General features: G+C 46.8%; 3 protein-coding genes and 1 long non-coding RNA gene across 4 annotated transcripts in view; 1 reads left to right on the top strand and 3 right to left on the bottom strand.

Annotated features, from left to right (window-relative positions):
* The window catches only part of LOC149441832 (gastrula zinc finger protein XlCGF66.1-like), a 429,912-nt gene extending 404,348 nt beyond the window's left edge, over nucleotides 1–25,564 (top strand). The window contains exon 4 of the mRNA XM_089656812.1: nucleotides 25,333–25,564. Within this exon, the coding sequence (XP_089512938.1) occupies nucleotides 25,333–25,530 (198 nt within the window). The 3' untranslated portion in view covers nucleotides 25,531–25,564. The remainder of the gene's footprint in view (nucleotides 1–25,332) is intronic.
* On the bottom strand, nucleotides 670–9,984 carry LOC149441835 (uncharacterized). Its single transcript, XM_089656816.1, has 3 exons — nucleotides 9,865–9,984; nucleotides 1,719–1,782; nucleotides 670–803 (listed from the first exon to the last, which is right to left on the bottom strand). Exons 1-3 carry the CDS (start codon nucleotides 9,982–9,984, stop codon nucleotides 670–672), a joined length of 318 nt encoding a protein of 105 aa, XP_089512942.1.
* LOC149441834 (uncharacterized) lies at nucleotides 9,823–11,554 on the bottom strand. The gene has a single exon (XM_089656801.1). The coding sequence runs from the start codon at nucleotides 11,552–11,554 to the stop codon at nucleotides 10,742–10,744; it is 813 nt and encodes a 270-aa protein (XP_089512927.1). The 3' UTR covers nucleotides 9,823–10,741.
* Nucleotides 15,471–17,806, bottom strand: LOC149441833 (uncharacterized). Its single transcript, XR_016307287.1, has 3 exons — nucleotides 17,735–17,806; nucleotides 15,664–15,800; nucleotides 15,471–15,577 (listed from the first exon to the last, which is right to left on the bottom strand). It is a non-coding gene; the product is annotated as an uncharacterized LOC149441833 (long non-coding RNA).
* Nucleotides 25,565–26,607: the final 1,043 nt, after the last annotated feature.

Genomic DNA, 26,607 nt, shown 5'->3' with positions numbered 1-26,607 from the left:
CCATAACTGATAGTCCATCCAAGAGCAGCTTTCAAGTCATGTGACTTCTGTGTAATGCCAATCCCAACTAGAGATGAGGTGATGGGAGACATCTTGACAGAGTTGGCCCACAGGATCCCCCCCACATTGTCTACTTGGCTGCACCCCCCTTTTGGCAGTCTGCACAACTCCACTCCACCAAGCTATGTAGAAGTCCCTGGATGGAATGAAGAGCTACTCCAAACGTGAACAATGTAATGTGAATGGAGTGTTCTGTGTAAACTGTTGCAGCATTTCACAAGAGGAAGCAAACCAAGATTGGGAGTAGCTGCAGACAGCAAGCAGACAACTTCAATCTTTATGTATCCCAGCTTAGGATTGAAGGAGCTGGTTTACCTCTCGGAAACATGCAATCCTATCTGCTACAGTCCTAAAGCTGGACTTGCCAGAAAACACTTCGTTTGGACATTACCAGAAATTCCAGGTAAGCAAGATTGTCCAGTGCAGCTGGAGCTAGCAGAGTCCTGCAATGCTTTAGGGACATGCAGATCAGCTCCAACTGCAATGAAGAAGATGGCCGACCTGCAAAGGCTGAAGAAGGCCACAACACAGGGCACTGTCCAAGAGAAATAGAACATTTATTTACAAATTTGTAAAAATCTAAAAACATCTTAAAACCAAAAGAAAAAACTAAAAATGTTGCTTAATATAGGCCGCAAGTCCAGGCTGGTCCTCGGCTGGGTCCACCTCCAGGGCTTGCTCCAGGGTCTGGATGTGTCGGCACACCCAGCACATGAGGCCATGAATGTCTGGATCGGGGAACACTGTAGAAAAAGCCAAACAAAATGTATTAGCTGCAATAAAAACCAACAACAGCATGCAATACTTGTCTACCTTTGCCCATTATCCTGAAAGCACTCTATGCTGTTGTCACCTCATAACTGGAACACAGAGATTACATTTCTTGCCTGGGAAGATTTCATGGCCCAGGGAGTGAGCTTGGAATCCTTAGGCCTAGATTAAAGTGTTTGCTCACTGACTACAAATATATCTGTGGGCAACGGTGAAAAGGGCAATCTCATCAGTAAAGACAGCAGATGACTTTGGCACACCTATCTCCTCCACAGAGTTCCCAAAGACATCTATCCTAGCTTTCTATTAGCTGCAGGGAGGGGGAGGGGGGCCCTACACACATTATACACAGCCAGAGCACAGAGCTGAGCAAACTCTGTGAGCCTATTGGAGGCTAGTGGCCCAACTCCCTCCACACAGGTCCAGAGATTCCTATAGATCTGGCAGTGTGATTAACCAGGTGTGTCCTTGAAGGGAGGCGGTCCATCTCCCAGGAAGCTGGATGTGTCAGCTGCATCTATTAGAGTGATTCTTTAAGATGGCGGAGAGACCAGAGTGGAACAAACACTTGTTACTTGGGAAGCAGGTTTTTGCTCACTGGAGTGTCAGGTTAGTGCTTGACTATTGTGTCATATTCTTGGTTTATTGTCCTTTCTTAATTAGAAAAACACTTTAATGTATTCCTATGTAGACCAACTCAGCTGTCAGGTCTAAGTGTGAAGATTAAGCCCCTATCTGCCTGATGTGTTGTTTAGTGTGAATGTTTTATTTCTTTGGGGGGGCATCCGAAACTCAGGATGAGGCCAACCAATGGAGACAAGTCAGGGGGAGGGGAAGCCTTCTACATACATTACATGTGCATATGTATAAACAGTTTAGAAACTGACCTTCAGGGACGCTGGCCTCTGCATCCAGAGGGGGCTGGAGCTCCCCCATAGCACCCCGGGCATTCTGAGGTACAAATACGTGAAGAGTAAAAAAAGACAGTAAAGATGCGAGCCCTGACATTCAAGAAACACATGGATGTTAAACAGTCACATAGTACAGGCCCCGGTAGTAAGTCCTAGCCCTAACCAACATAGCAAAGTCCTCTTTCAGTTTGGGCTACTAAACTAGATGACCAGAACCAGAAGGGCTTAAGGCCAATTTCATATGGCCACTTGTTGGCACCCACACTGCAGCAAGCTGCTCATATCCTACAATGCTGACATAGTCTCTGGCTGTCCATTGATGATCATCATGTGAAGTGAAAAAATGCTGCACTACATGAAACAATGGCACAATCCACTATATAACCAAAAAACAAAGTGAAAATATATATATATATATATATATTAGAATAAAAAATAGTAGAAAAACTATTAATATTGAAATAAAAAAAATAAAATAATTTATATAAACAAAAATCACACAAAAAATAAAAAATATTTTTAAGCATGAATCAAACAAGTCATTAAAAAAATCAAGTTCAATCAATAAAGTGTTCATTCAGTGAACCTTCCTTTGGATAACAAAAAATATGTGCATCTGTCATCAATTCCCGTGCACAGACATCCTCCACCATATATCTGCTCACCATCCTCCACCATGTATCTGCTCACCATCCTCCACCATGTATCTTCCCACCATCCTCCACCATATATCTGCTCACCATCCTCCACCATGTATCTGCTCACCGTCCTCCACCATGTATCTGCACACCATCCTCCGCCATGTATCTGCTCACCATCCTCCACCATGTATCTGCTCACCATCCTCCACCATGTATCTGCTCACCATCCTCCACCATGTATCTGCTCACCATCCTCCACCATGTATCTGCTCACCATCCTCCACCATGTATCTGCTCACCATCCTCCGCCATATATCTGCTCACCATCCTCCACCGTGTATCTGCTCACCATCCTCCACCGTGTATCTGCTCACCATCCTCCGCCATGTATCTGCTCACCATCCTCCGCCATGTATCTGCTCACCATCCTCCACCATGTATCTGCTCACCGTCCTCCACCGTGTATCTGCTCACCATCCTCCGCCGTGTATCTGCTCACCATCCTCCGCCGTGTATCTGCTCACCATCCTCCGCCGTGTATCTGCTCACCATCCTCCGCCGTGTATCTGCTCACCATCCTCCGCCGTGTATCTGCTCACCATCCTCCGCCGTGTATCTGCTCACCATCCTCCACCGTGTATCTGCTCACCATCCTCCACCGTGTATCTGCTCACCATCCTCCACCGTGTATCTGCTCACCATCCTCCGCCGTGTATCTGCTCACCATCCTCCGCCGTGTATCTGCTCACCATCCTCCGCCGTGTATCTGCTCACCATCCTCCGCCGTGTATCTGCTCACCATCCTCCGCCGTGTATCTGCTCACCATCCTCCACCGTGTATCTGCTCACCATCCTCCACCATGTATCTGCTCACCATCCTCCACCATGTATCTGCTCACCGTCCTCCGCCATGTATCTGCTGACCGTCCTCCGCCATGTATCTGCTGACCGTCCTCCGCCATGTATCTGCTCACCATCCTCCACCATGTATCTGCTGACCGTCCTCCGCCATGTATCTGCTGACCGTCCTCCGCCATGTATCTGCTCACCATCCTCCGCCATGTATCTGCTCACCATCCTCCACCATGTATCTGCTCACCATCCTCCACCATGTATCTGCTCACCATCCTCCACCATGTATCTGCTCACCATCCTCCGCCATGTATCTGCTCACCATCCTCCACCATGTATCTGCTCACCGTCCTCCACCATGTATCTGCTCACCGTCCTCCGCCATGTATCTGCTCACCGTCCTCCGCCATGTATCTGCTCACCGTCCTCCGCCATGTATCTGCTCACCGTCCTCCACCATATATCTGCTCACCATCCTCCACCATGTATCTGCTCACCTCACGCAGTGTGATTATACAATGTTACGGTCAAACTGCACTTTTGGTCCCATATGGACTCAGAAGATCAGCTTACTGAATGAAGACTCCAAAATAATCTCCCTCCTGATAAGCGTCTTTGTATCAGCCGTATTCCTCATTAATAAGAACTCCACATGGTGCTTTATCCTTTTATACTTTTATTCATCAATTACACATAAGAAATGCTCTCACGTTCCGGAGGTGTATTTTGCACCATGTATGATGAACATCCAGTGATGTACTGATCAGACATAAGGTGGCAGTATCATCTCAGCAGCAGAGTCCTGCACATGCTCAGAACAGACACCATCCATCATGTGATGCAAGGCAAAGCACGGGGCCCCTTAGTGAATGCTATTGCCTGCTGTAATGTCCTTCCAAGAGCCGTTTGTAGACTACAACTGCTGTCCCGATGAATGGCAACGTTTTGACGTCATCCACACATTCCTCCCGGATGTATGGTGTCTGTTCTGAGCATGTGCAGGACTCTGCTGCTGAGATGATACTGCCACCTTGTGTCTGATCAGTACATCACTGGATCTTCATCATACCTGGTGCAATATACACCTCCGGAACGTGAGGGCATTTCTTATGTGTAATTGATGAATAAAAGTATAAAAGGATAAAGCACCATGTGGAGTTCTTATTAATGAGGAATACGGCTGATACAAAGACGCTTATCAGGAGGGAGATTACTTTGGAGTCTTCATTCAGCAAGCTGATCTTCTGAGTCCGTATGAGAAAAAAAAGTGCAGCTACACCGTAACATTGTACAATGTGCGGTCACACTGCGTGAGGTGAGCAGATACATGGTGGAGGATGGTGAGCAGATACATGGTGGAGGATGGTGAGCAGATACATGGTGGAGGATGGTGAGCAGATACATGGTGGAGGATGGTGAGCAGATATACGGTGGAGGATGGTGAGCAGATATATGGCGGAGGATGGTGAGCAGATACATGGCGGAGGATGGTGAGCAGATACCTGGTGGAGGATGGTGAGCAGATACATGGTGGAGGATGGTGAGCGGATACCTGGTGGAGGATGGTGAGCGGATACATGGTGGAGGATGGTGAGCGGATACATAGTGGAGGATGGTGAGCGGATACATGGTGGAGGATGGTGAGCGGATACATGGTGGAGGATGGTGAGCGGATACATGGTGGAGGACGGTGAGCGGATACGTGGTGGAGGACGGTGAGCGGATACGTGGTGGAGGACGGTGAGCGGATACGTGGTGGAGGACGGTGAGCGGATACGTGGTGGAGGATGGTGAGCGGATATGTGGTGGAGGACGGTGAGCAGATACGTGGTGGAGGACGGTGAGCAGATACGTGGTGGAGGACGGTGAGCAGATACGTGGTGGAGGACGGTGAGCAGATACGTGGTGGAGGATGGTGAGCAGATACATGGCGGAGGATGGTGAGCAGATACCTGGCGGAGGATGGTGAGCGGATACGTGGTGGAGGATGGTGAGCAGATACATGGTGGAGGATGGTGAGCAGATACATGGCGGAGGATGGTGAGCAGATACCTGGCGGAGGATGGTGAGCAGATACATGGTGGAGGATGGTGAGCAGATACATGGCGGAGGATGGTGAGCAGATACATGGTGGAGGATGGTGAGCAGATATATGGTAGAGGATGTCTCTGCACGGGAATTGATGACAGATGCACATATTTTTCATTATCCAAAGGAGGGCTCACTGAATGAACACTATTGATTGAACTTGATTTTTTTAATGACTTTTGTTTGATTCATACTTAAAAAATATTCTTTATTTTTTGTGTGTTTTTTGTTTTTATATATATATATATATATATATATATAAAATTTTCAATATTAATATTTTTTAACTATTTTATCTTCTAATATATATTTTTTTATTTTTTCACTTTGTATTTTGGTTATATAAGGATTATGCCATTGTTTCATGTAGCGCAGCATTTTTTCACTTCACATTATGATTGTATAATTTCCCCGCACTGAAACATGGGTTGTGTGCACTAGCGGCTACAGTATTTAATTCTCATCTTTTGTTTTCATTTCACCATAGTTAGCGCTAGAGTTACTCAATTTATTTTAGATACCACTGCTCATGAGATTGGTCTCTTTCAGTTGGGTTTTGGGGGTGGTAAAAATGGACAGCTGAGCCACAGTGTTTCTGCCCTCGAACTCTAAAATAACAGCCAGATAGGGCTATTAACAGGCCGTGTCTGCAGCATTATTAGCTCGGGGTGCAGAGTCTGACAAGCAGCACCTCTTATCAAGCTCCCCCACTGGGCTCAATGGGGCCACACCACCACTACGTACAATGTGCACAATTACAATGTGGTAGTGAGTCATTGTAGGGTGAAATCAGGTGGTGGGGGGCGGTAATAACATGTCCTCATTCTGTCAGATGTCCTCTGAAAAGCCCTGTGACTGGAAGGAGAGAGCCTGAGATGGGTACAGGGGGGATTTCTGGGGGTCCTGGCCTGGAGTGAAGGACAGGTGAACATATCCCGGGTTTGCAGAGTGGAGGCGCTAACACAGGAAGGACGTGGCTGGGTAGCAGAGTGGAGGCGCTAACACAGGAAGGACTCGGCTGGTAGCAGAGTGGAGGCGCTAACACAGGAAGGACTCGGCTGGGTAGCAGAGTGGAGGCGCTAACACAAGAAGGACTCGGCTGGGTAGCAGAGTGGAGGCGCTAACACAGGAAGGACTCGGCTGGGTAGCAGAGTGGAGGCGCTAACACAGGAAGGTCTTGGCTGGGTAGCAGAGTGGAGGCGCTAACACAGGAAGGACTCGGCTGGGTAGCAGAGTGGAGGCGCTAACACAGGAAGGTCTTGGCTGGGTAGCAGAGTGGAGGCGCTAACACAGGAAGGACTCGGCTGGGTAGCAGAGTGGAGGCGCTAACACAGGAAGGACTCGGCTGGGTAGCAGAGTGGAGGCGCTAACACAGGAAGGACTCGGCCGGGTAGCAGAGTGGAGGCGCTAACACAGGAAGGACTTGGCCGGGTAGCAGAGTGGAGGCGCTAACACAGGAAGGACTCGGCTGGGTAGCAGAGTGGAGGCGCTAACACAGGAAGGACTCGGCTGGGTAGCAGAGTGGAGGCGCTAACACAGGAAGGACTCGGCTGGGTAGCAGAGTGGAGGCGCTAACACAGGAAGGACTCGGCTGGGTAGCAGAGTGGAGGCGCTAACACAGGAAGGACTCGGCCGGGTAGCAGAGTGGAGGCGCTAACACAGGAAGGACTTGGCCGGGTAGCAGAGTGGAGGCGCTAACACAGGAAGGACTCGGCTGGGTAGCAGAGTGGAGGCTCTAACACAGGAAGGACTTGGCTGGGTAGCAGAGTGGAGGCGCTAACACAGGAAGGACTCGGCTGGGTAGCAGAGTGGAGGCGCTAACACAGGAAGGACTCGGCTGGGTAGCAGAGTGGAGGCGCTAACACAGGAAGGACTCGGCTGGGTAGCAGAGTGGAGGCTCTAACACAGGAAGGACTTGGCTGGGTAGCAGAGTGGAGGCGCTAACACAGGAAGGACTTGGCTGGGTAAACATATACAGTAAATTGTTCCTCTGCTGATTCCCAATTGTGTAAATATGGTGATAAGGTGGGTAAGCAAAGGGTCTCTCCAACCAACTCATGTAGCCTCCCTAAAGGATACTTCTGCTGCCCTTGTCTCCTCCCCAGAAGAAACCAATAAAATACTGGAAGATATTTGTGCCACTCTATATCTAGATCCAAGACCTTGAAGTGACCACAAGTCTTAGACTCACTTCATTTACTCACTATTGGCCCCTCCCACCTGCAATCTGTAAATGCCCCTATTTCATTAAAGGAAGAGTCTGAGGTGATTAAAGGCTTACCTAGTGGGAAATCACCTGGTCCTGATGGCTACACACCAGCATTGTATAAGATGATGGACTCTCTTCATCCCTCAGCTACTGACAGTATATAATGAGGTTTGGGAGGGGGGCCCATACCTTCCAATGGGTCACCAAGACTATGAAATTGATTTCTAATAAGGGCAAGGACCCACTTGAACCGGAGGCATACCGACTCATATTCCTCCTAAATGTAGACACTAAAATACTCTCTGAAATAGTAGCATCCCTCTTGGCTGCAATATTACCCTCCCTTATCCATACTGCCCAGGCTGGCTTTATTAATGGTAGACCAGTGGCTTCCAACATTCAGAAAGTTATTGCAGAGCTGGAACAAGGCAAGGTACACCCGTCTGAGGATCGAGCTATTATTACATTGGATGCTGGAAAAGTCTTGGATAATGTCAGCTATCATTGGCTTGCTCTGGTTCTTCTGATGGCTTTTCAGCAGTATGGATTCTGCACCTTCACCCAGGGTGGTAGCTGCAGGCCTCATATCAGGTGAAATATTGCTGCATGAAGGGTACTCACCAGGGTTTCCCCCCCTTTCACCTCTTCTTTTCAACCTTGCCCTGGAACCTTTCTTCCGTTACCTTTCCTCCAGAGCCCCAATACATGGGATTCAGACAGGTCAAGAAGAACTCTGTGTAGTCCTATTTGCCGATGATATTCTTATTTTTTATGGCGGATCCTGTGGCAGATATTCACATTCTCCATCAGGTCTTCACAAGCTGCCTACAGTGCTCTGGCCTTCCAATCAATGCTACTAAGAGTGGAATACTTTCCTTATCTGGAGCCAACACCCCTCCCTGGGCCCAGCAGTCTCTCTTCACGTAGCAAATGTTCAGATCACATATTCAGGCATTACGATAGGGAAGGAGCCATCCTCGGTCTATCATTACTACCCTCCACTGATATCTAAAATAGGAAATGAGATGGAAACATGGATGTACCTTCTCCTATCACTTTTTGGGGGATGCCACCTGTTCAAAATGGAGAGCTTTGCTCGCCTATTGTACCCTCTTCAAACAATTTGGTTCCTGCTTAAACAGGGGGAGCAAAAAAAGAGGGTGGAGCGAACTTTCCCAATATTTGATTGTATCACCTTGCCTGTTTATTGTGTATAGGGACAGACTGGATACTTCAGGCTTCCTCATACAACAATTATGATTTGGAGTTGGCAGTGGTGCAACCATATGACTTAGCTGCTCTCCTGCATTGCAATACAATTGTTCCCCACAAGTATTCAACACAACCTTCTGATACGGGATCTGATTCTTACATGGAGGGACATAGAGAGCAAACTGGGCCTGTCACCCCATGTCTCCCAATATTTGCCCATACAAAGTATTACAATGTTTCCAGAAGCCATTCAATATGCGGCTTTCAACATTTGGAGTTCTAAGGGGCTCTCCTGCGTTGCCTCCATGTATGACGCATATTTGAACTATCAGGAACTTTGAAATCTTTCCCAACCCTTGCATCAACTTATGCCCTGCCAAGCCATCCCTCTCTCTACTACCTACACCTCTCAGGTTGTATAAACTGGTGCTGCCCAGCCAAGCAACAATGTTTTCAAACTTCCATATCGGATCGCTTCCTACAGGAATGGAAATACTCCATATCTGACATCTATCGACCTTTACACTCTCTCTTTACTAAACCTCTACATCCCACATCTGTGAAATCTTGGAGCAAGGTCATACCGGGGGAGAACCTGGTGGGCAACATACTGGAAGGATAGAACAAAGTGCAAAGGCTTGTGGTGAATGGATCCTGGAGAGTCTCAATGTAATCTCTTCCATGGGGCCATCATCCCATTTCTATCCACCAAGAACTCTCCACAAATCCACTATGTAGTGAGCACCGCCCTCTCTCTTCCACCGATTTCAGGAATGGCCCCCCCGCATCTCAACCTTTTGGGAACAAGTGTTAGCCTACATCTCAGGAGTTTGTGGCTGCTCACTCCCCATGGACCCAGTTCTACAACTCTCCATTCAGCTGAGAAAACCCACATCCACAAATCCCACGGGAGCTTGCAGTGGATATTATTATGTTTACTGGTGGCCCACAGGGCTATTCCTAAGAAATGGACTATCGCCTTGTCCCCCACCATCACAGACACTAAAAAAGATCTACGTCTTCTGATTTACAGAGAGAAGGTAGACATGGAGCTCAACAACCAAGCCTCAGTCAAACATTTCCATAATAGATGGGACACTTTTATTGCAGCAACACTTACATCCTTGGAGCAATCCTCTATGTTGTCTTCTTTTACTTCTATGGATGGGTTTGTCAAGGTGGTTACATTGTAGAGATCAGACAGCCGTGTATGGAACACGCATTGAGGACACGCATACATAACAGGTGTTACTTGCTCCCCATCTGGCCGTGTATACCTTGGTTTTCTGGTTCATGACGTTGTCATTCTTTTGCTCTCCTGATGTGTCTGTGCGCACTCATGGCCGAACCTTACTTCCTTGGCTTTATCATGACATCTAGGAACATTATGACATTCTGCTCCTCTCACTTATTGGAGTTGGGAACAAAGTCTCAGGAGAGTCCATCCATGTTTTCTGATCAGGTATCACACCCGGTCACACCTCCAGGTCAGTTCCTGCCAGAAGATTCCTTCCTCTTTCTTTATTGGAGAGATTCTAATTATTTCATTGGTTACTGTGATTTATCTTTTATTCAGAAGTCATGGCAAGAAGTATGAGGTGCTCGTCTCCTCTATCACCCCAGACATATTGCTTCTTTGTATATCTCTTTAGAAAACGCAATATAGAATGTTTAAAAAATATGTACTCAGCCAATGACAGGTAATGACTCCATTTTTATTCTTCTCCTGCTATCAATAGCCAATCCGGTCCCACACTTCATCCATGTCTTTGGGGACCTCTCATCTCCTTATGAACTGTTTCTTCCATGATGAAGATCAGCCATGGAGTATATCTGAGGTGTATATCAGGGTGTGCTTCTTCCCCACATGAGAGCTGGGATGTCCAGCAACATTCATCTAGAAGACATTTCCCGCACTCAAGGCACTAATACACCTCCAGGGTTGTGTGGGACCCCTGATGTACAGGAAGACAGGACTTCAGTGAGGAACATTTCCCTCAATCAGGATAGGAACATGGCTTCTCCCCTGTGTGAATTCGCTGATGTCTGTAAAGATCAGACTTCTGCAAAAAACATTTCCCGCACTCAGAACAGGAATATGGCTTTTCCCCTGTATGAAATCTCTGATGTGTGTTAAGGCCGGACCTCCCTGAAAAACATTTCCCGAACTCAGGACAGGAATACGGCTTCTGCCCCGTGTGCAATCTCTGATGTATGTAAAGATGGGAAATCTGTGAAAAACATTTCTCGCACTCAGAACAGGAATATGGCTTTTCCCCTGTGTGAGATCTCTGATGTATGTAAAGATGGGACTTCTCTGAAAAACATTTCCCGCACTCAGGACAAGAATGTGGCTTGTCCCCAGTATGCAATTTCTTATGTCTGTAAAGATTAGACTTATCTGAAAAACATTTCCCGCACTCAGAACAGTAATATGGCTTCTCCCCTGTGTGAGATCTCTGATGTAATTGAAAGTTGGACTTTTGCAAAAAACATTTCCCGCACTCAGGACAGGGATATGGCTTCTCCCCCGTGTGAGACCTTTTATGCAAATTAAGATGGGATTTAAAACTGAAACCCTTCCCGCACTCAGGACAGGGGAAGCTCTTCCCTGTTGGATGGCTGGTCTTGTCCCGCACAGTCTGAGGGTCCTCAGGATACGAGGAATCCGATGGTCCATCTACACTGGGTGGTGCCGGATGGACATTGGAGGGAGCCGGGTTTTCTCCTGGACTATACTGTGTGATGTCCTCATCTTCTACTTTCCAGTCTGGAGACAAAGTGAGACAATCCTCGGAGGTTTTCCTCATCTCCCGGCCATGGACTAAAATACAAAGACAAAGAGGATTACTAGACAGGAGCTGATTGGTTCCCTCAAACTAGGATTCCGCCCACATCAGGCATCTTGGTCTCTGAGGAGCTTACAATTCCACCCTCATGGTAACTGGGAAATGGGTGTAACAAAAGAGAATCCATATTATGTGTATATATAGCAGTGGGGGGAGGGAGGAGAGCAGAAGTCAGGACTATGGAATGTACAAGGTCCCACACCGCTGCCTCCCATCTCCTGAGACTGCACTCAGTGACTTGGGTCTGAGACTATACAGACATATCCCTCCACCCGGCACAGCCAGCAGACCACAGATCTTGCTAGATCCGGCCATTGGTAAGAACCCCAAGACACATGCCCCAAGTGCCAAGGTAGAGCAACACCTAAGAAGAAGATGAACACTTTGCTGGCAGCTGAACCCCAGAATCGATATAAATCCATCTAGATACATAAATAGTGTCTTACGTGATGATATTGCAGTGGTTACTCTACTCTGGACCAATCAGTGAGCAGTATTGTCATGATCAGAGGAGAAGACCTAGATTGTAAGCTCCCAGGATCAGGGCCCTCCTATCCCTCTTGTATTGATCTGCATTGTTGCTGTATTGTCTCCCGTTATATTGTACAGCGCTGAGCAAACTGTTGGCGCCATAAATCCTGTATAATAATAATAATACCTGGGACTGTAACCTCAGGATCTATAGTGGGCCAGTGGAAACAACTAAACAGGTGTAGCTGGGTACCGGTCCTCACATATACAGGAGCAGTGTGACCGCACACAAGAGTCGCAGGATCTAAGGGGCCATCCGGTCTTCACCAGAGCCACTGGAGGGGTGGATGTTGTGCTGCATGGCAGCCCCCAGGTTGTGGCTCTCTAACACACCCGTGCAGGCAAAGTGCAACCAAATAGCATGCTGGAAGGACACGTGGTACACACAGGATACTAGGAACCAAGGTCACCTACTGCAGCAACCTAGGAAGGGGCTCCGGGGGAGAGGATGCAGGGAACACGTGTAAAGTGCAGGAGAGGGAGGGATGCTGAGCAATGGTGCAGACAGAGAGACTCAGCAAGATGGAAAGGGCTGCAGGCAAACAACAGGAAACAATGCTGAGAAGGACACACACAGCAACAGGAAATGAGGGGATCCACGGACAGAAACCAAAGGGAATATAACTGCACAGCCAGAGGGAAAACACTGAGAACAAAGACAGGATCCAACAGCACACAGAATATGGGAATACTAAAGCGGCAGTGACCACCATAGAAACCAGAGGGGTCCGGCTTCCACATGAAGACACGTTGCTGGAATACTAACACACAGGTACAAAGACTTGATAATGCCTAGGTTCAGGGGGGATAGGCAGGAACCCGAGCAACACGGACAGGAGGCAAAACACGGTGCTGGATCAATGTGAAGGGAAGCATGACAAGTATGGGTGGAGGAATGGATTTAGTGTTCATGACCCACCTGTGCTGATCTCTGTAGGAGTGTCCTCCTCTATAAATGTCCCCGTTATTCCATCCTCCTCCATAGACTGCTGATCATCCCTCACATACGCCTCTTCTTCTTCTGCTTTCACCTCAACTTTTATATCAATCAGATCTTCACCCTAAACCAAAAGAATGATAGAAGAGGTCATCTGTAAAATATAAGCTCACATAAAAAATCTATATAGTGTCCCACGTCCATGCTCTCCACCCCACCAACCTTGTAATGGTGAGGGATGGTGTGACCTTCCTGTGTGGAATCCTGGGAATACAGAGGACGGGGACATCTCTCTGGTGGGTTCCTGTAGTTGGATGACTCCACCATGGTGTCCTGGTACAGATCTTTGTGTTCTTTTAGAAGCTCTGACTCCTCCATCCCCCCATCCTCATCCTCCTCCTCTTTTATCTCTTCTTTAACCTCAACTTTAGGATCTCTCAGGTTTCCACTCTGAATATATAATAAAAATGACATCAATGGTAACAATGCAGATAATGTACAGATCCTAATGATACTATCAGTGATTGTTCCTCATCTACCTGATGATGGTGAGGGATGGTGTGACCTTCCTGTGTGGAATCCCGGGAATACAGAGGACGGGGACATCTCTCTGGTGGGTTCCCATGACTGGATCCATCTGTAGGAAACACACACACTGACTGAATCCATTGTTTCTATGTGTTTATCAGATGATGGGGGATCTAGGTGGACCCTACACATGGGCTGTTCGTTTGTTATTCAGAGATTAGGATGTATCCAAAATTACGAACTACAACAGTAATGAATTTCAACTAATCTGAAACAAATTTTAAAGGAAAAATAAAATGAATTTGTTTAATCTGAATGAAACCAATGATCCCAATGAATATGATAATAGCTGGTTGTGAAGGATCGGGCGGTCACCAGCCACACATCTGTGACAACTATGACTCATCTGCTATCAGCGTGGGGGGGTCACCCCAATCCCAACCAGGCCCTTCGGGTCTAATATGGAGTTTAAAAGGAAGTCCACACCAAAGCTTAAAAAAAAATTATGGTGTGAAGTCCCCCCAAACCAGACCCTTATCCGAGCATGCAAGAAGGAAAAGGAGGCCCCCAGATCCCGCCCCCCATGTGAATGAGTATGGGGTACACAGTGGTCCTACTCATTTACCAAAGTGTCATAAATAAAACCACAAACACAGTTTTTGACAAATGTTCACTGAAGTAAATGCAGCGTCAATCACCATGAACGCCACCCGCCATGCTGAAAAAACAAAAAAAAAGAAGGTGCGCATGTGACACTTCCCTTACAGGTGACTGACAGCTCCAGTGCCCATTAATGACAAAAAAATAAAGGAGCGAGGTCACAGTGGGTGATTCTGCCCCTTTGTCTATAAACCACTGCTAGGCATCCAACAACTGACAAGTCTGGTTCCCAGTGATGACGGGAAATACACAAAGGGGCGGGGTCACTCACTGTCACCAAAGACCCACCGCTTTGTTTATTTACTGTTGGGTGAAGCGGAGTTGTCATTTGCTGAGAGGCAAGTGTCGTGTACGCACCTCTTTTTTTTGCTTGTTTGTTCAGGTCGGCAGCCGGCATTCATTGTGATTGATCCTGAATTTACTTCTGTTAAATAAACGACTTGTCAAAAACTGTGTTTGTGTATTTATTTAATTTTGACACTTTTTTAGGTGAATGAGTAGGGGTACTATGTACAGCTGCTCATTCACATAGGGAGCCGGAATCTGGGGGCCCCCTTTTTATCCAGGGCTTCAAGATTTTGATAAGCCCCCCAGAATACAATCCCTCACAACCACCGAGCCAGGGATGCAGGGAAAGGCTTTTCAACATCAACATGGGGAAAAGGAGCTTCCGGGAGGAACCCCTGCCCTAAATCTCATTCATATTCAGGGCATGTGGCCTCATATAATTCAGGGGATCGCTCACTCATTCCCTCCTAGAAAATAGCTTGCTGGACTACAAGTTCCAATAAGGGTCTGGTATGGATTTTAGGGGTTCCCATACCATTTTTTTATTTTAGAGTGGGGTTCCCCTCAAAATCTATACCAGATGGATTTTATTTTTAATGCCAGCATTGATTTTTTATACTCATGGAGAATGTCTCTGATAGCAGATGAGTCATGGTTGTTAAGGACCTGTTGGCCGCAAACTTCCTAGCAACCAGTTAGTTTTCACAAGGAATTTGTATCAATTCAATTTGAATACTTCGAAAACATTTTTAATCGATTTGAAAATGAATAAACAAAACAAATTTTGATTCAAATGCAACAAAAATAATTTAATAACTTAACAAATTGATCTTGAAACAAATTATTTTTTAAACTCTGCTCATGTCTAGTGTACCCTCCGTACTGCTCTCTCCTTTACAATAAAGTCTCCTCTTACCCGGTGATGTGAGGGGCGGCTGATTGTCCATCATGACGTCCTTGTAGAGATCCTTGTGTCCTTCTAAATACTCCCACTCCTCCATGGAGAAATAGACAGTGACACCCTGACACCTTATAGGAACCTGACACACACAATGATACAGTCACCATCCAGACACATCCCTTGTCTGTTACTGGAGAATGTCCCAGAATTCCCGGCACCGCTCACCTCTCCTGTCAGCAGCTCAGTGATCTCTCTGGTGACTTCTAGAATCTTCTTCTTCTTTCTCTCTTCTATCAGGGAGGGAGGTGGAGGCAATGTGATGTCATATGATCTCCAGACTTCACAGGAGGAAAACTCTACATCTGAACACAAAGAGTCACATCAAATGATATTCCCAGAATCCTCCTCACCTCTTCATTCAGGTCTCCATTTTATTAAAGCCCCACTTCAGGCTGAGGTATAATTCCCCCCACAGGACCCCCACACTACGCAGGGTATAGGCTTGTTGCAGCATTCTGATGTCATTACATACAACGCAGGACCAACAGTCCCACTTTACATGTGAGGATACCAAGGGGCCCCACATCCTAAGAGCATCAGAAAAAAGCAAGATGGAGGGACATTGGGAGGAGGAGCTGTGAGGTCAGTGTGATGTCATAGGATTCTCTGACTCTGGATGGAGGGACATTGGTAGGAGGAGCTGTGAGGTCAGTGTGATGTCATAGGATTCTCTGACTCTGGATGGAAGGACATTGGGAGGAGGAGCTGTGAGGTCAGTGTGATGTCATAGGATTCTCTGACTCTGGATGGAGGGACATTGGGAGGAGGAGCTGTGAGGTCAGTGTGATGTCATAGGATTCTCTGACTCTGGATGGAGGGACATTGGGAAGGGGAGCTGTGAGGTTAGTGTGATGTCATAGGATTCTCTGACTCTGGATGGAGGGACATTGGGGGGAGGAGTTGTGAGATCAGTGTGATGTCATAGGACATATAGACTCTGGATGGAGGGACATTGGGAGGAGGAGCTGTGAGGTCAGTGTGATGTCATAGGATTCTCTGACTCTGGATGGAGGGACATTGGAGGAGGGGCTGTGAGGTCAGTGTGATGTCATAGGATTCTCTGACTCTGGATGGAGGGACATTGGAGGAGGGGCTGTGAGGTCAGTGTGATATCATAAGATTCTCTGACTCTGGTTGGAAGGACATTGGGAGGAGGAGCTGTGAGGTCAGTGTGATGTCATAGGATTCTCTGACTCTGGATGGAGGGACATTGGGGGAAGGAGCTGTGAGGTGTGATGTCATAGGACATAGAGACTCTGGATGGAGGGACATTGGGAGGAGGAGCTGTGAGGTCGGTGTGATGTCATAGGACATATAGACTCTGGATGGAGAGACATTTGGATGGGGAGATTTGAGGGGTCCTCTATATGAGGCTCCTGTATAAACCAAATCCTTGTTCCTGGGTGCGTCCTACCTCTCCTAAACTGAAGAGTGACCTTTGACCTTTACCATCCAGAAATCTGTCCGGAATCTGTGGAAGTAAGCTGTCATGTGATCAGGTGACGTGCAGAGGAACGGAGTGTAAATAGCAGACAATTGTCTCCAGAGCCCCTAATGGTGGGGATGGATTTGGCGGCGTGCTGGTGCCAAGTTTCCTCCCCCCAGGGTCACTGCAGGTGTGGAGAAAAGCTGTGTAAGAGGATATGGAGGAGAGATGAGGAGGAGATCCAGGAATCAGGAGAAAGGTCAGGGCAAGCAACAGACGAGCGCATCCAAGAGACCAAGCCGGGGTCACTACACAGAAAATCAATCCAAGGAAACAACAGGCAGGACGAGGAATAGCAAGAAGGAGCTGAGAGACAAATGAGAATATTGCTCAGCCAATGGGAGATGATCTCAGCATGACTTCCATCATGAAGGAGATGAGGGGGAGGGGAGGAAGTCACTGAAGGTGACCATAGATCCATGGAAATTCAGCTGGTTCAGCAGGGATCGCTCACATTTCCATCCATGTGTGGCCACTGCCGGATAAAAGCCACTCCCCCAGCGGCTGCAGCCAATAGCTTCAGTACTGATCTGTGTATTCTGAGAGCGGAGGAGTCCCCCCATTGTCAGAATACAAGAGTGCAGCGGGGAGGATTCCCCCATCCACCTCCAATGTGTGGATGGGGGAATCACTTCAGTTTTCATGGTCATCCCGCTGGCTGAACGATAAAACTGAACCATGTAGGCCAGCTTTGGGAGCAAATATATTATCATCAACTCCTCCCCCTGAAGGGGTTCATCTACGTATTACCTCCTCTGCCAGATCCAGGAATATCTCCTCTCTTCTTCCTCTTTCATGGAATGTCCTGTCTGTACCTGACATCACTTCCTGTCTGCACCTGACATCACTTCCCTTCTGTACCTGACATCACTTCCTGTCTTCCATAGAGACTTCCTGTCTGGGTAGAAGTGAGATCCCCACCTTGTGGAGCTCAGAGGAACTGCAGCCCCAAGAAGCGTCTGGTAGTGTGACCCCGGCCTTGTGCTGGGTGTGTATGGACTGTAGATCCTTATAGAGGGGTCACCTCCACTCCCACCAAGGGGGACAGAAATATATGACTGCTCGGGGGAGGGGTTTTGGCTCCTTTGATTTTGCAGTAACATTGATTGCAGATTCAGTCCTGTAGAACATCTGGTATATGGATACAAAGCCCCCCAGCCGGGAGTAAAGGGTGGAAATGGCTGGTGACCCCCAGATTTGGGCAATGATGTCATCACTATAAATGGATAAAACCCGCGCTATGTGTAACAACTCCAAACCTACAAAAACCTTCTAGCGGACTGCTGCTGTAACAAAGGGAAGGATTCCCTGTCATCTAGAAGAGCATTATGTGTCACAGCGCTGTCCTATTGTGTGTGCACAGAAATCATCACAAATACACTACAAATATGTGGAGACATTCAGAGATAAAGAGCTCGGGGCTCCAAATCCTATTCTCTGCACATCCACTGCTTCCACTTTACACCCACTTCATTGGTCTTATGGGGTTTAATAACAATAACTGAAGGAAACTGAACCGTGTGCAAATCCATCCACAACATAAAGTGCTTTGTGCTCAAGATGCTGCTCCCTGCACATCCACTGCTTCCACTTTACACCCACTTCATTGGTCTTATGGGGTTTATCAATAAATGAAGGAAACTAGTTTGCAGAGGAGGAGCCTGAACATGGCACCAAGCGGCAGATCAATGTGAGATCTCCCAGCACCAGGTTTCTCCAATGTCCCGCTAGAGCACAGGAGGAAATCCCCTAGGAGCAGCTGCCGTGACCTACCTGGGATCAGGAGTGGTCCCCTGTGGAGGGGAGCGAGGTGTGCGGACCCTTCCAGGTTGGGCTGGCCGGCCGGTGATGGAGAGTGAGAGCGCGGCTGAGGCTGGAGGAGGAGGAGAGCAGAGATCCAGCGTGGATGCCGAGCGGTCACAGTACTCGCTGCAAAGGAGTCCTGGGAGCTGGGAGAAGCTGGCCGGTGTGAAGGGGTGCAGGAAGTGGCGGACCTCTCTCCCCTCTCCTTACCACCCCCCCTCCTGGATACCATCAGGCTGGAGCTGTTGGGTCCCCTGTAGGGGCACCGAGGAAGCCCCCCCCTGAAAGCTGTACCAACAGCCAGGGAAGCAGACATCTCGCTCATTCAGGAGAAGACCCATCTGAAGACTGAATCATCTGGTGTGGAGGAAGAAGAGATCAGGATGGTGACTGAGATGAAATGAAAAAGGAAAATTTAAATGAAATAACTTATTATAATTGATTGGAACTGTGAAGTAAGTCTGAGGGGGGGGGGGGGGCACCCAGGGGACAGAACCCCGGGGATCCTGAAAAAGAAGAAGGGGAAGGAGGATAAACTAAAATCAATAGGACCCAAAAGGGGACTGGATACTAACAGAGGTTTATAGGAGGGGAGAGAAAGGAGAAAAGGAAAAAAAATGTCAACAGTATGAAAAATAAAGGGATAAAAGGAGGAGGGCCAAAGGCCTCCCAGACAAGCTCAATTACAAAATATATACCCCAACAAGAGAAACAGACCCCCCAGAGACAGCAAGGAATAAGTGGAAGAACAGAGATGGAAGCACTGGAGAATGCTCTAGATTGTCCCTGGACATGACCAACGTTAGTCAGGATATAGAGGAAGGAGATACAGGAAAAACAGCGGATTTGGAGAACATAGAAGAACAAAAAAAGAACTCTCAATTACCCACTAAAACAGAAATTGCAGAAATGTTTAAAGGGTTAGAAAAGTCAATAAAACTGGAGATGGTGAAACTGCACAAAGATTTGGGGCAGGTATTGAAGAGGGTAGAAGAGACGGAGGAAGAATTGGATAAACATGCCCAAGCCATCATAAATTTATAGAGACAGATGACGGAAATGAGAAAAGAACAGAGAAATCTGCTATATAAACTGCAAAATCAGGAGAACAGGGATAGAAGATTCAAGGTTTCCCTGAGACTTCCCAAGGAGAAAATGTAATGGAAACAACAGGGAAAATGCTTGTAATAGTAATGGACAGACCTGCAACAGAGCCACTTAAAACTGATAAAGTATATAGAATTGGAAGATTATGGCAAGAAGGTAGCAGAGAAAATTCGAGAGATGTGATTGTACAATTACATTATTACCGGGATAAAGAGGAGCTTTGGAAGGAGATAAAAGGAAGGGCAGCAATAAAATATGGAGATATACATTTGCAGATCTTTGCTGACCTAGCAGTGGAAACTTTTATAAGAAGGAGAATATTGAACCATTACTTGAACAAATGAGAATGCAGAACGTTAGATATAGCTGGGGATTCCCAGAGTGTTTAATCGGTTGGAGAAACGGTCCCAACTTTGATAAGAGATCATTGATCTGTTATCATAAAATGAGTTCCGATGATCAGGGTTTATGTGTTAAATCTTCTCTTTCCCTTCTTGTCGGCAGTAGCTGGAGTTCAGTGTTTTGCAGATAAGGCACTACAATGGGTAATAATATGTGTACCGGCCTACACTAACCTTTATGTTGAAGAATGGGAGAAGTCAGTGCTTGGGGATGAGGCCTTGTCAGGGTACCTGAGCAACATCGGTGGTTGGTTCAGGTACATCGATGACGTCCTCATTCTCTGGCATGGTGAACCTCAGGAAGATGAGAGGTTTGTAGATTTATTGGGACAAAATTAGATTCAATCTGAAATCCACGTATACCTACCATGCTAGGACCATTACACTTTTGGATTTGACTATCCAGAATATGGAGAATGGTACCTCTGTATTTGTGTTGCTATTGGGTGGCTTTGGGGTGTTTTGTATATTTAATGTAAAGTACACTCTTTGGGCACTAGCATCTGGTGTTTATTGGCTCCCATGTTTCAGTTTGTTTGTCCTTTTGGGATACCAACCAAACCAGTCACGTGTCAGTCTTTTCCCATCTGATCCTATGATGGTGCTCTCTATATCTCTCCATGATGGATACACTTTGGTTCTTACCTGGATAAAAGGTCCTTTGATTTGAAGTTCAATGACAGTGAATGGACTTTTATATATTTTTATGGTCATCTGCTTTATGGGCTCCTAGTAATCTGGGTGACATCCAAGACATGCATAGATGGTATCAGTGGTCCCTGTAGAAATCCATATATATGGACATTTGTGCAATATTAATTACAGACTAAACCCACCTGGAGACCTGGGGACACTGTACAGGTTCTATATGTAGTCTGGGGGTCCCTGTGGAAGTCCATGTGTGGACATTTCTAACTATGATAAATGACAGGCTAAACCCACCTGGAGACTTTCTCCACACCTGGAGTGTGCTGAGTTCTTGGAGAACGTCTACACAGTGTTTCCAGATTGGCTTTATCACCCCAACGAGCTCGCTCCAGTTCATGGATGTCATCATTATGTTTGGAGGATCTCACCAGTCAGGAGCCTTTCCTGTCATCCTACATGTTCCCTTCTGAGGATTGTTCTATCCTTCCAAACAAATGTATGAAATCATGGATGAGTCCTCCTTCTATGTGATCTAGAAGATCTTCAATCACAATGTCTTTATGGATGAAGTGGATGGCCCAGTTTATATATTATTTATTGCTTTACAGCTTTATTCCCTCCAGGATTCATTCTTTATTTATAGAACCATTCAAGGAAGTGTTCTTACTTTGAGAGATCTCCACCACCATTCCTCTGTGACCATCACATCCTTGTCATTTATGTCTAACATCTTCATTATGAGTGGATTGATAGATATTTTTATACTTTAGGATGTATTTTTGCATTTTCTTCAACAAAAAGATACATTTCGGAGGTATCAGTTTCATTGAGATTACCTTTTTTCTAACTTGTATTCCGTGTCTTTAAGACTTTTATTTATGTAATAAAATATCTTTGTTAAACAGTTGGCTGCAAATGATCTAGGTTTATTTTTTCTTACTTTTTAAAATAATTGGTCATCCTCTGTGGTAGACCTGTAAGGTAGATATACAGGAATTATTATGAGACATTTTGGGGGCTGCAGTTCCTCTGAACTCCACAAGGTGGTGAGCTCACTTAAACCTAGACAGGAAGTCTCTATGGAATACAGACAGGAAGTGATGTCAGGTACTGACAGGAAGTGATCTGAAATAAAGACAAGAAGTTACATGTGGCAGAAATAAGAGGAGACATTGGTGGAAGTGGCAGCAGAGGAGGTAATAAGATGTTATTTCCTGTTTACACCCAGTAACCCCTGTCATCTCCGTCCTCCTCCTCCATAGTCACGTCCGTCCTCTTCCTCCATAGTCACGTCCGTCCTCTTCCTCCATAGTCATGCCTGTCCTCTTCCTCCATAGTCATGCCTGTCCTCTTCCTCCATAGTCATGTCCGTCCTCTTCCTCCATAGTCATGTCCGTCCTCTTCCTCCATAGTCACTGTGACGTCTTTTATCTCCAGCAGATGATGATACACACATATATAGTGTGGGAACCCAGATTAACCCCTTCAGGGGCAGAACATTCCCCACTTCCGGGGCCGGAACATTCTCCTCATTGTGGAGATAAATTCTAGTAATATGGTCCTCTAAACAAACAGCACTGACAATAAATAGACAAGACAAGGACCATCCTGACCATACATGGCCTACAAAGGGCAATGATGACACTACACAGGCAGCCAATGGGCAATCATTACACTATGCAGCCAACACAATGATGGAGTGCCGGGGTCAGGAGTATGGAGCATAGAGCCCCTTACATTGCTGCTCAGGAGGAAGAAAGCATTCCAAATGAATGAAGAGTAATCACCACTGAAGTGCTATGTTCCCTCTTTTGTACATTGTGGAGGGTCTGGTTTGAATGTCTGAATAAAGATGATTTTATCAGATGTGCAGCCACATGAATTTTTCTTCTCTACCAGGAAGAAAACATTCCCCAGCCTGACATGAAGATGTTCAATCATTGGTGTCAGAGGGGGTGTAAGGGATGAAGGGGAGTTGAGGGGCCTCTCAGGGGGTACTACGGATGGGAGACTTTTGGACCCCTGAGGGGGTAGAGTAGATGATGAAATCTGGGTGGATAGGGTTGGCAGGTAGCATGTCTCTGAGGGAAGAGAAGGTTGTAGGGCTCGGGGACGCTGAAGTAGGGAGGGGGGCTCATGGTCTCTGGTTGTCCTCCCACCTGCACTTACTTTCCAGTCCTCCTTACAAAACTCCAGCCAGGAAAGGAAGACAACCGTCACCTTCTTACCATCTCACTGGTCAAATAACATTTTCCAAGATACCAAGTGGAATGAAGAAGGGAAGTCTTTTGCCCCTTGGTGGGCACTTGTTCTTAGAGGAGGTCTGTTGGTGAATTATCAACTAAAAGGTAGTCAGGGGTCAGTGCTGAACATCTTCAGGAGACACTCCAATACCTCCCATGACACAGGCTCTAGCAGTGCCCGGTGCTGGAATTCAGAGCCCCAGGAACCCACCGCCACTCTGTACAATGTTCTGTGTACTACAGTATACTTGGCAATAAAAAAACAAGATCCTACCCCTGCCATCCTCCTACCCACATTATGCTGTCATTGGAGGGAAGAGAACAGACTCCTCCCCCACAGCTCTCTACTCCACCAGCATCATCCTCCTGCTATCCCATCCAATCCCTTCTCTTACTGCAGAGAGTGACAGTGACATCACTCCTGTCAGTCAGCAGGCTGCTGGAGATTGGAGCCTTGCAGCCGGAGTTCTAGCAATTGTCCTGATTATCCAGCAACTCCGGCCAATAGTCAGCAGGTTCCCCTTCCTGGACATCATGATGAGCCGACATTGACCTCACAGCACTGCCTCAGAGCAAACAAGTCATAGGAAGGATCGTATTTATCATTCCTTGTCTGCAGATCTAATACTCATCAAAACCAGTTCAGAAACCAAACAAACCCAACAGAGAAAAGGGGATTTCTGATCCTGCAGGTCAAGAGGGTCCCGGGACCTCCAAAATGTGGCAAATACTAAACAATCCCAACTAAACATCTTCCCATGGGGGGAGTAGTTCTTCAATGTCCAGCAACCCTCCTATTCCCCCCTCACATCCACATCCTATTATTGTGTGACCAATACCATCCAAATCATTCTTACTTTCATTTCCCAAAGTTATCCGTCTACAAGGAGACCTGTATAGATCACATGATGGCACCAATGAGGATGGAGGAGGACCGGAGTCACATGACTGAGAAGATACTAAACCTCACCCTGGAGATCATCTACCTGCTGACCGGAGAGGTGAGGAGGATTCTGGGAGGTCACATGACATCACTTATCTCTATTAATAAAACACAGACCTGACCGGAGAGGTGAGGGGGATTCTGGGAGGTCACATGACATCACTTTCATCTCTATTAATAAAACACAGACCTGACCGGAGAGGTGAGGAGGATTCTGGGAGGTCACATGACATCACTCTTATCTCTATTAATAAAACACAGACCTGACCGGAGAGGTGAGGAGGATTCTGGTAGGTCACATGACATCACTCTTATCTCTATTAATAAAACACAGACCTGACCAGAGAGGTGAGGAGGATTCTGGGAGGTCACATGACATCACTCTTGTCTCTATTAATAACACACAGACCTGACCAGAGAGGTGAGGAGGATTCTGGGAGGTCACATGACATCACTCTTATCTCTATTAATAAAACACAGACCTGACCGGAGAGGTGAGGAGGATTCTGGGAGGTCACATGACATCACTCTCATCTCTATTAATAAAACACAGACCTGACCAGAGAGGTGAGGAGGATTCTGGGAGGTCACATGACATCACTCTTGTCTCTATTAATAACACAGACCTGACCGGAGAGGTGAGGAGGATTCTGGGAGGTCACATGACATCACTCTCATCTCTATTAATAAAACACAGACCTGACCGGAGAGGTGAGGAGGATTCTGGGAAGTCACATGACATCACTCTCGTCTCTATTAATAACACACAGACCTGACCAGAGAGGTGAGGAGGATTCTGGGAGGTCACATGACATCACTCTTGTCTCTATTAATAACACACAGACCTGACCAGAGAGGTGAGGAGGATTCTGGGAGGTCACATGATATCACTGATCTCTATTAATAAAACACAGACCTGACGGGAGAGGTGAGGAGGATTCTGGGATTCTAACATGATATTCCTATTGATTCCTCAATACAGAGATTTCCTCTTCTGAAGTCAGGTGATCATATGACCATCACAGTGTCTCCATGTGACTCCCTAAACCCTGAGAGACACAACATGCAGAAGATTCTAGAAGTCACCAAGAAGACGATGGAGCTGCTGACAGGAGAGGTGAGCGGTGCCGGGAATTCTGGGACATTCTCCAGTAACAGACAAGGGATGTGTCTGGATGGTGACTGTATCATTGTGTGTGTCAGGTTCCTATAAGGTGTCAGGGTGTCACTGTCTATTTCTCCATGGAGGAGTGGGAGTATTTAGAAGGACACAAGGATCTCTACAAGGACGTCATGATGGACAATCAGCCGCCCCTCACATCACCGATACGAAGACACTTTTGTGGGATGGAGCATCTAGAACATGAACTTGTGGACCCAATGTGTGGATTTTGTATGTGATGTCACAGTAATGAATCTCATATTTTACAGATGAACTCTTCTCTCATTCTCTTGGTTTAGGGTGAAGATCTGATAGATATAAAAGTTGAGGTGAAAGCAGAAGAAGAAGAGGCGTATGTGAGGGATGATCAGCAGTCTATGGAGGAGGATGGAATAACGGGGACATTTATAGAGGAGGACACTCCTACAGAGATCAGCACAGGTGGGTCATGAACACTAAATCCATTCCTCCACCCATACTGCTCACTGATTGGTCCAGAGTAGGGCGGGGACTGGGTGATATCAGCCTGTAATCCCCTGGTCACTTTCCTGAGCTGTGTTCCCCGTCCTGTATTCCTGGATTTCTCTCGGATAATCTTCCTTCTCTGTGCTGCAGACACAATTTATGTATCTAGACTGGATTTATGGAGGTTCTGGGGTTCAGCTGGCAGCAAAATGTTCATTTTCACCATAAGTGTTACTAGACCTAGGCACCTGGGGTGTGTGCTTTTGATCTTCTCCCCCATGTCCGGGTCTAGTAAGATCTCTGACAGAACATTTCTCCCAGGGTTCCTTGCTCTGTGGTCTGCTGGCTGTGCCGGGTGGAGGGATATGTCTGTAGTGTCTCAGACCCAAGTCACTGAGTGCAGTCTCAGGAGATGGGAGGCAGCGGTGTGGGACCTCTGCAGCTTGTCTCGTGTAGACATTTAAAGTGGTTGTAAAACCTCCATATACCCAGAGAAGTGACTGGTCTCAGGTGATACACAGAGATTAAACAAATCCTACATATGTTGTACATTTTTATTTTTGGACCTCTCTTCATCTGTTCAAAGTCCAGAATTTATACAGCTTGTCTGAGAAGTCAGAAAAAAAGGGGAAGAGAGCTGGTCACATTCTGCAGAGCTCAAAAAAGTGAGCTCTGAGAGAGGATTGGAGGGAAGGGACACACTCCTTTCACACAGGAACACAGCTGAGGCTTTCAATCACAGGCTGTGAGCTGGAGCTCCTCCCCTGTCAGCTTTCTTCTCTTGGTGTCAGGAACATTTGTCAGAAGTGACTCATGCTGATCGTATAGGAAGGAGACAGCAGACAGAAATG

The sequence above is a fragment of the Staurois parvus genome, unplaced genomic scaffold (assembly GCF_062004578.1).
Source record: "Staurois parvus isolate SC_StPar_1 unplaced genomic scaffold, SC_StPar_1.0 ptg000941l, whole genome shotgun sequence".
Taxonomy (NCBI): domain Eukaryota; kingdom Metazoa; phylum Chordata; class Amphibia; order Anura; family Ranidae; genus Staurois; species Staurois parvus.
The sequence above is the reverse complement of the archived record's forward strand: the minus strand, read 5'-3'. Positions and strand labels throughout refer to the sequence as shown.

Bases quoted from the DNA above. Each gene is read 5' to 3' on its own strand.
- LOC149441835 (XM_089656816.1), bottom strand. From the start codon at position 9,984: ATGTATGCGTGTCCTCAATGCGTGTTCCATACACGGCTGTCTGATCTC. The intron at 1,783-9,864 runs GTAAGTGTTGCT...TTTGTACCTCAG, and splicing joins TAGAGGATTGCTCCAAGGAT to AATGCCCGGGGTGCTATGGG. The intron at 804-1,718 runs GTCAGTTTCTAA...CTTTTTCTACAG, and splicing joins AGAGGCCAGCGTCCCTGAAG to TGTTCCCCGATCCAGACATT.
- LOC149441834 (XM_089656801.1), bottom strand. From the start codon at position 11,554: ATGAGGAAAACCTCCGAGGATTGTCTCACTTTGTCTCCAGACTGGAAA.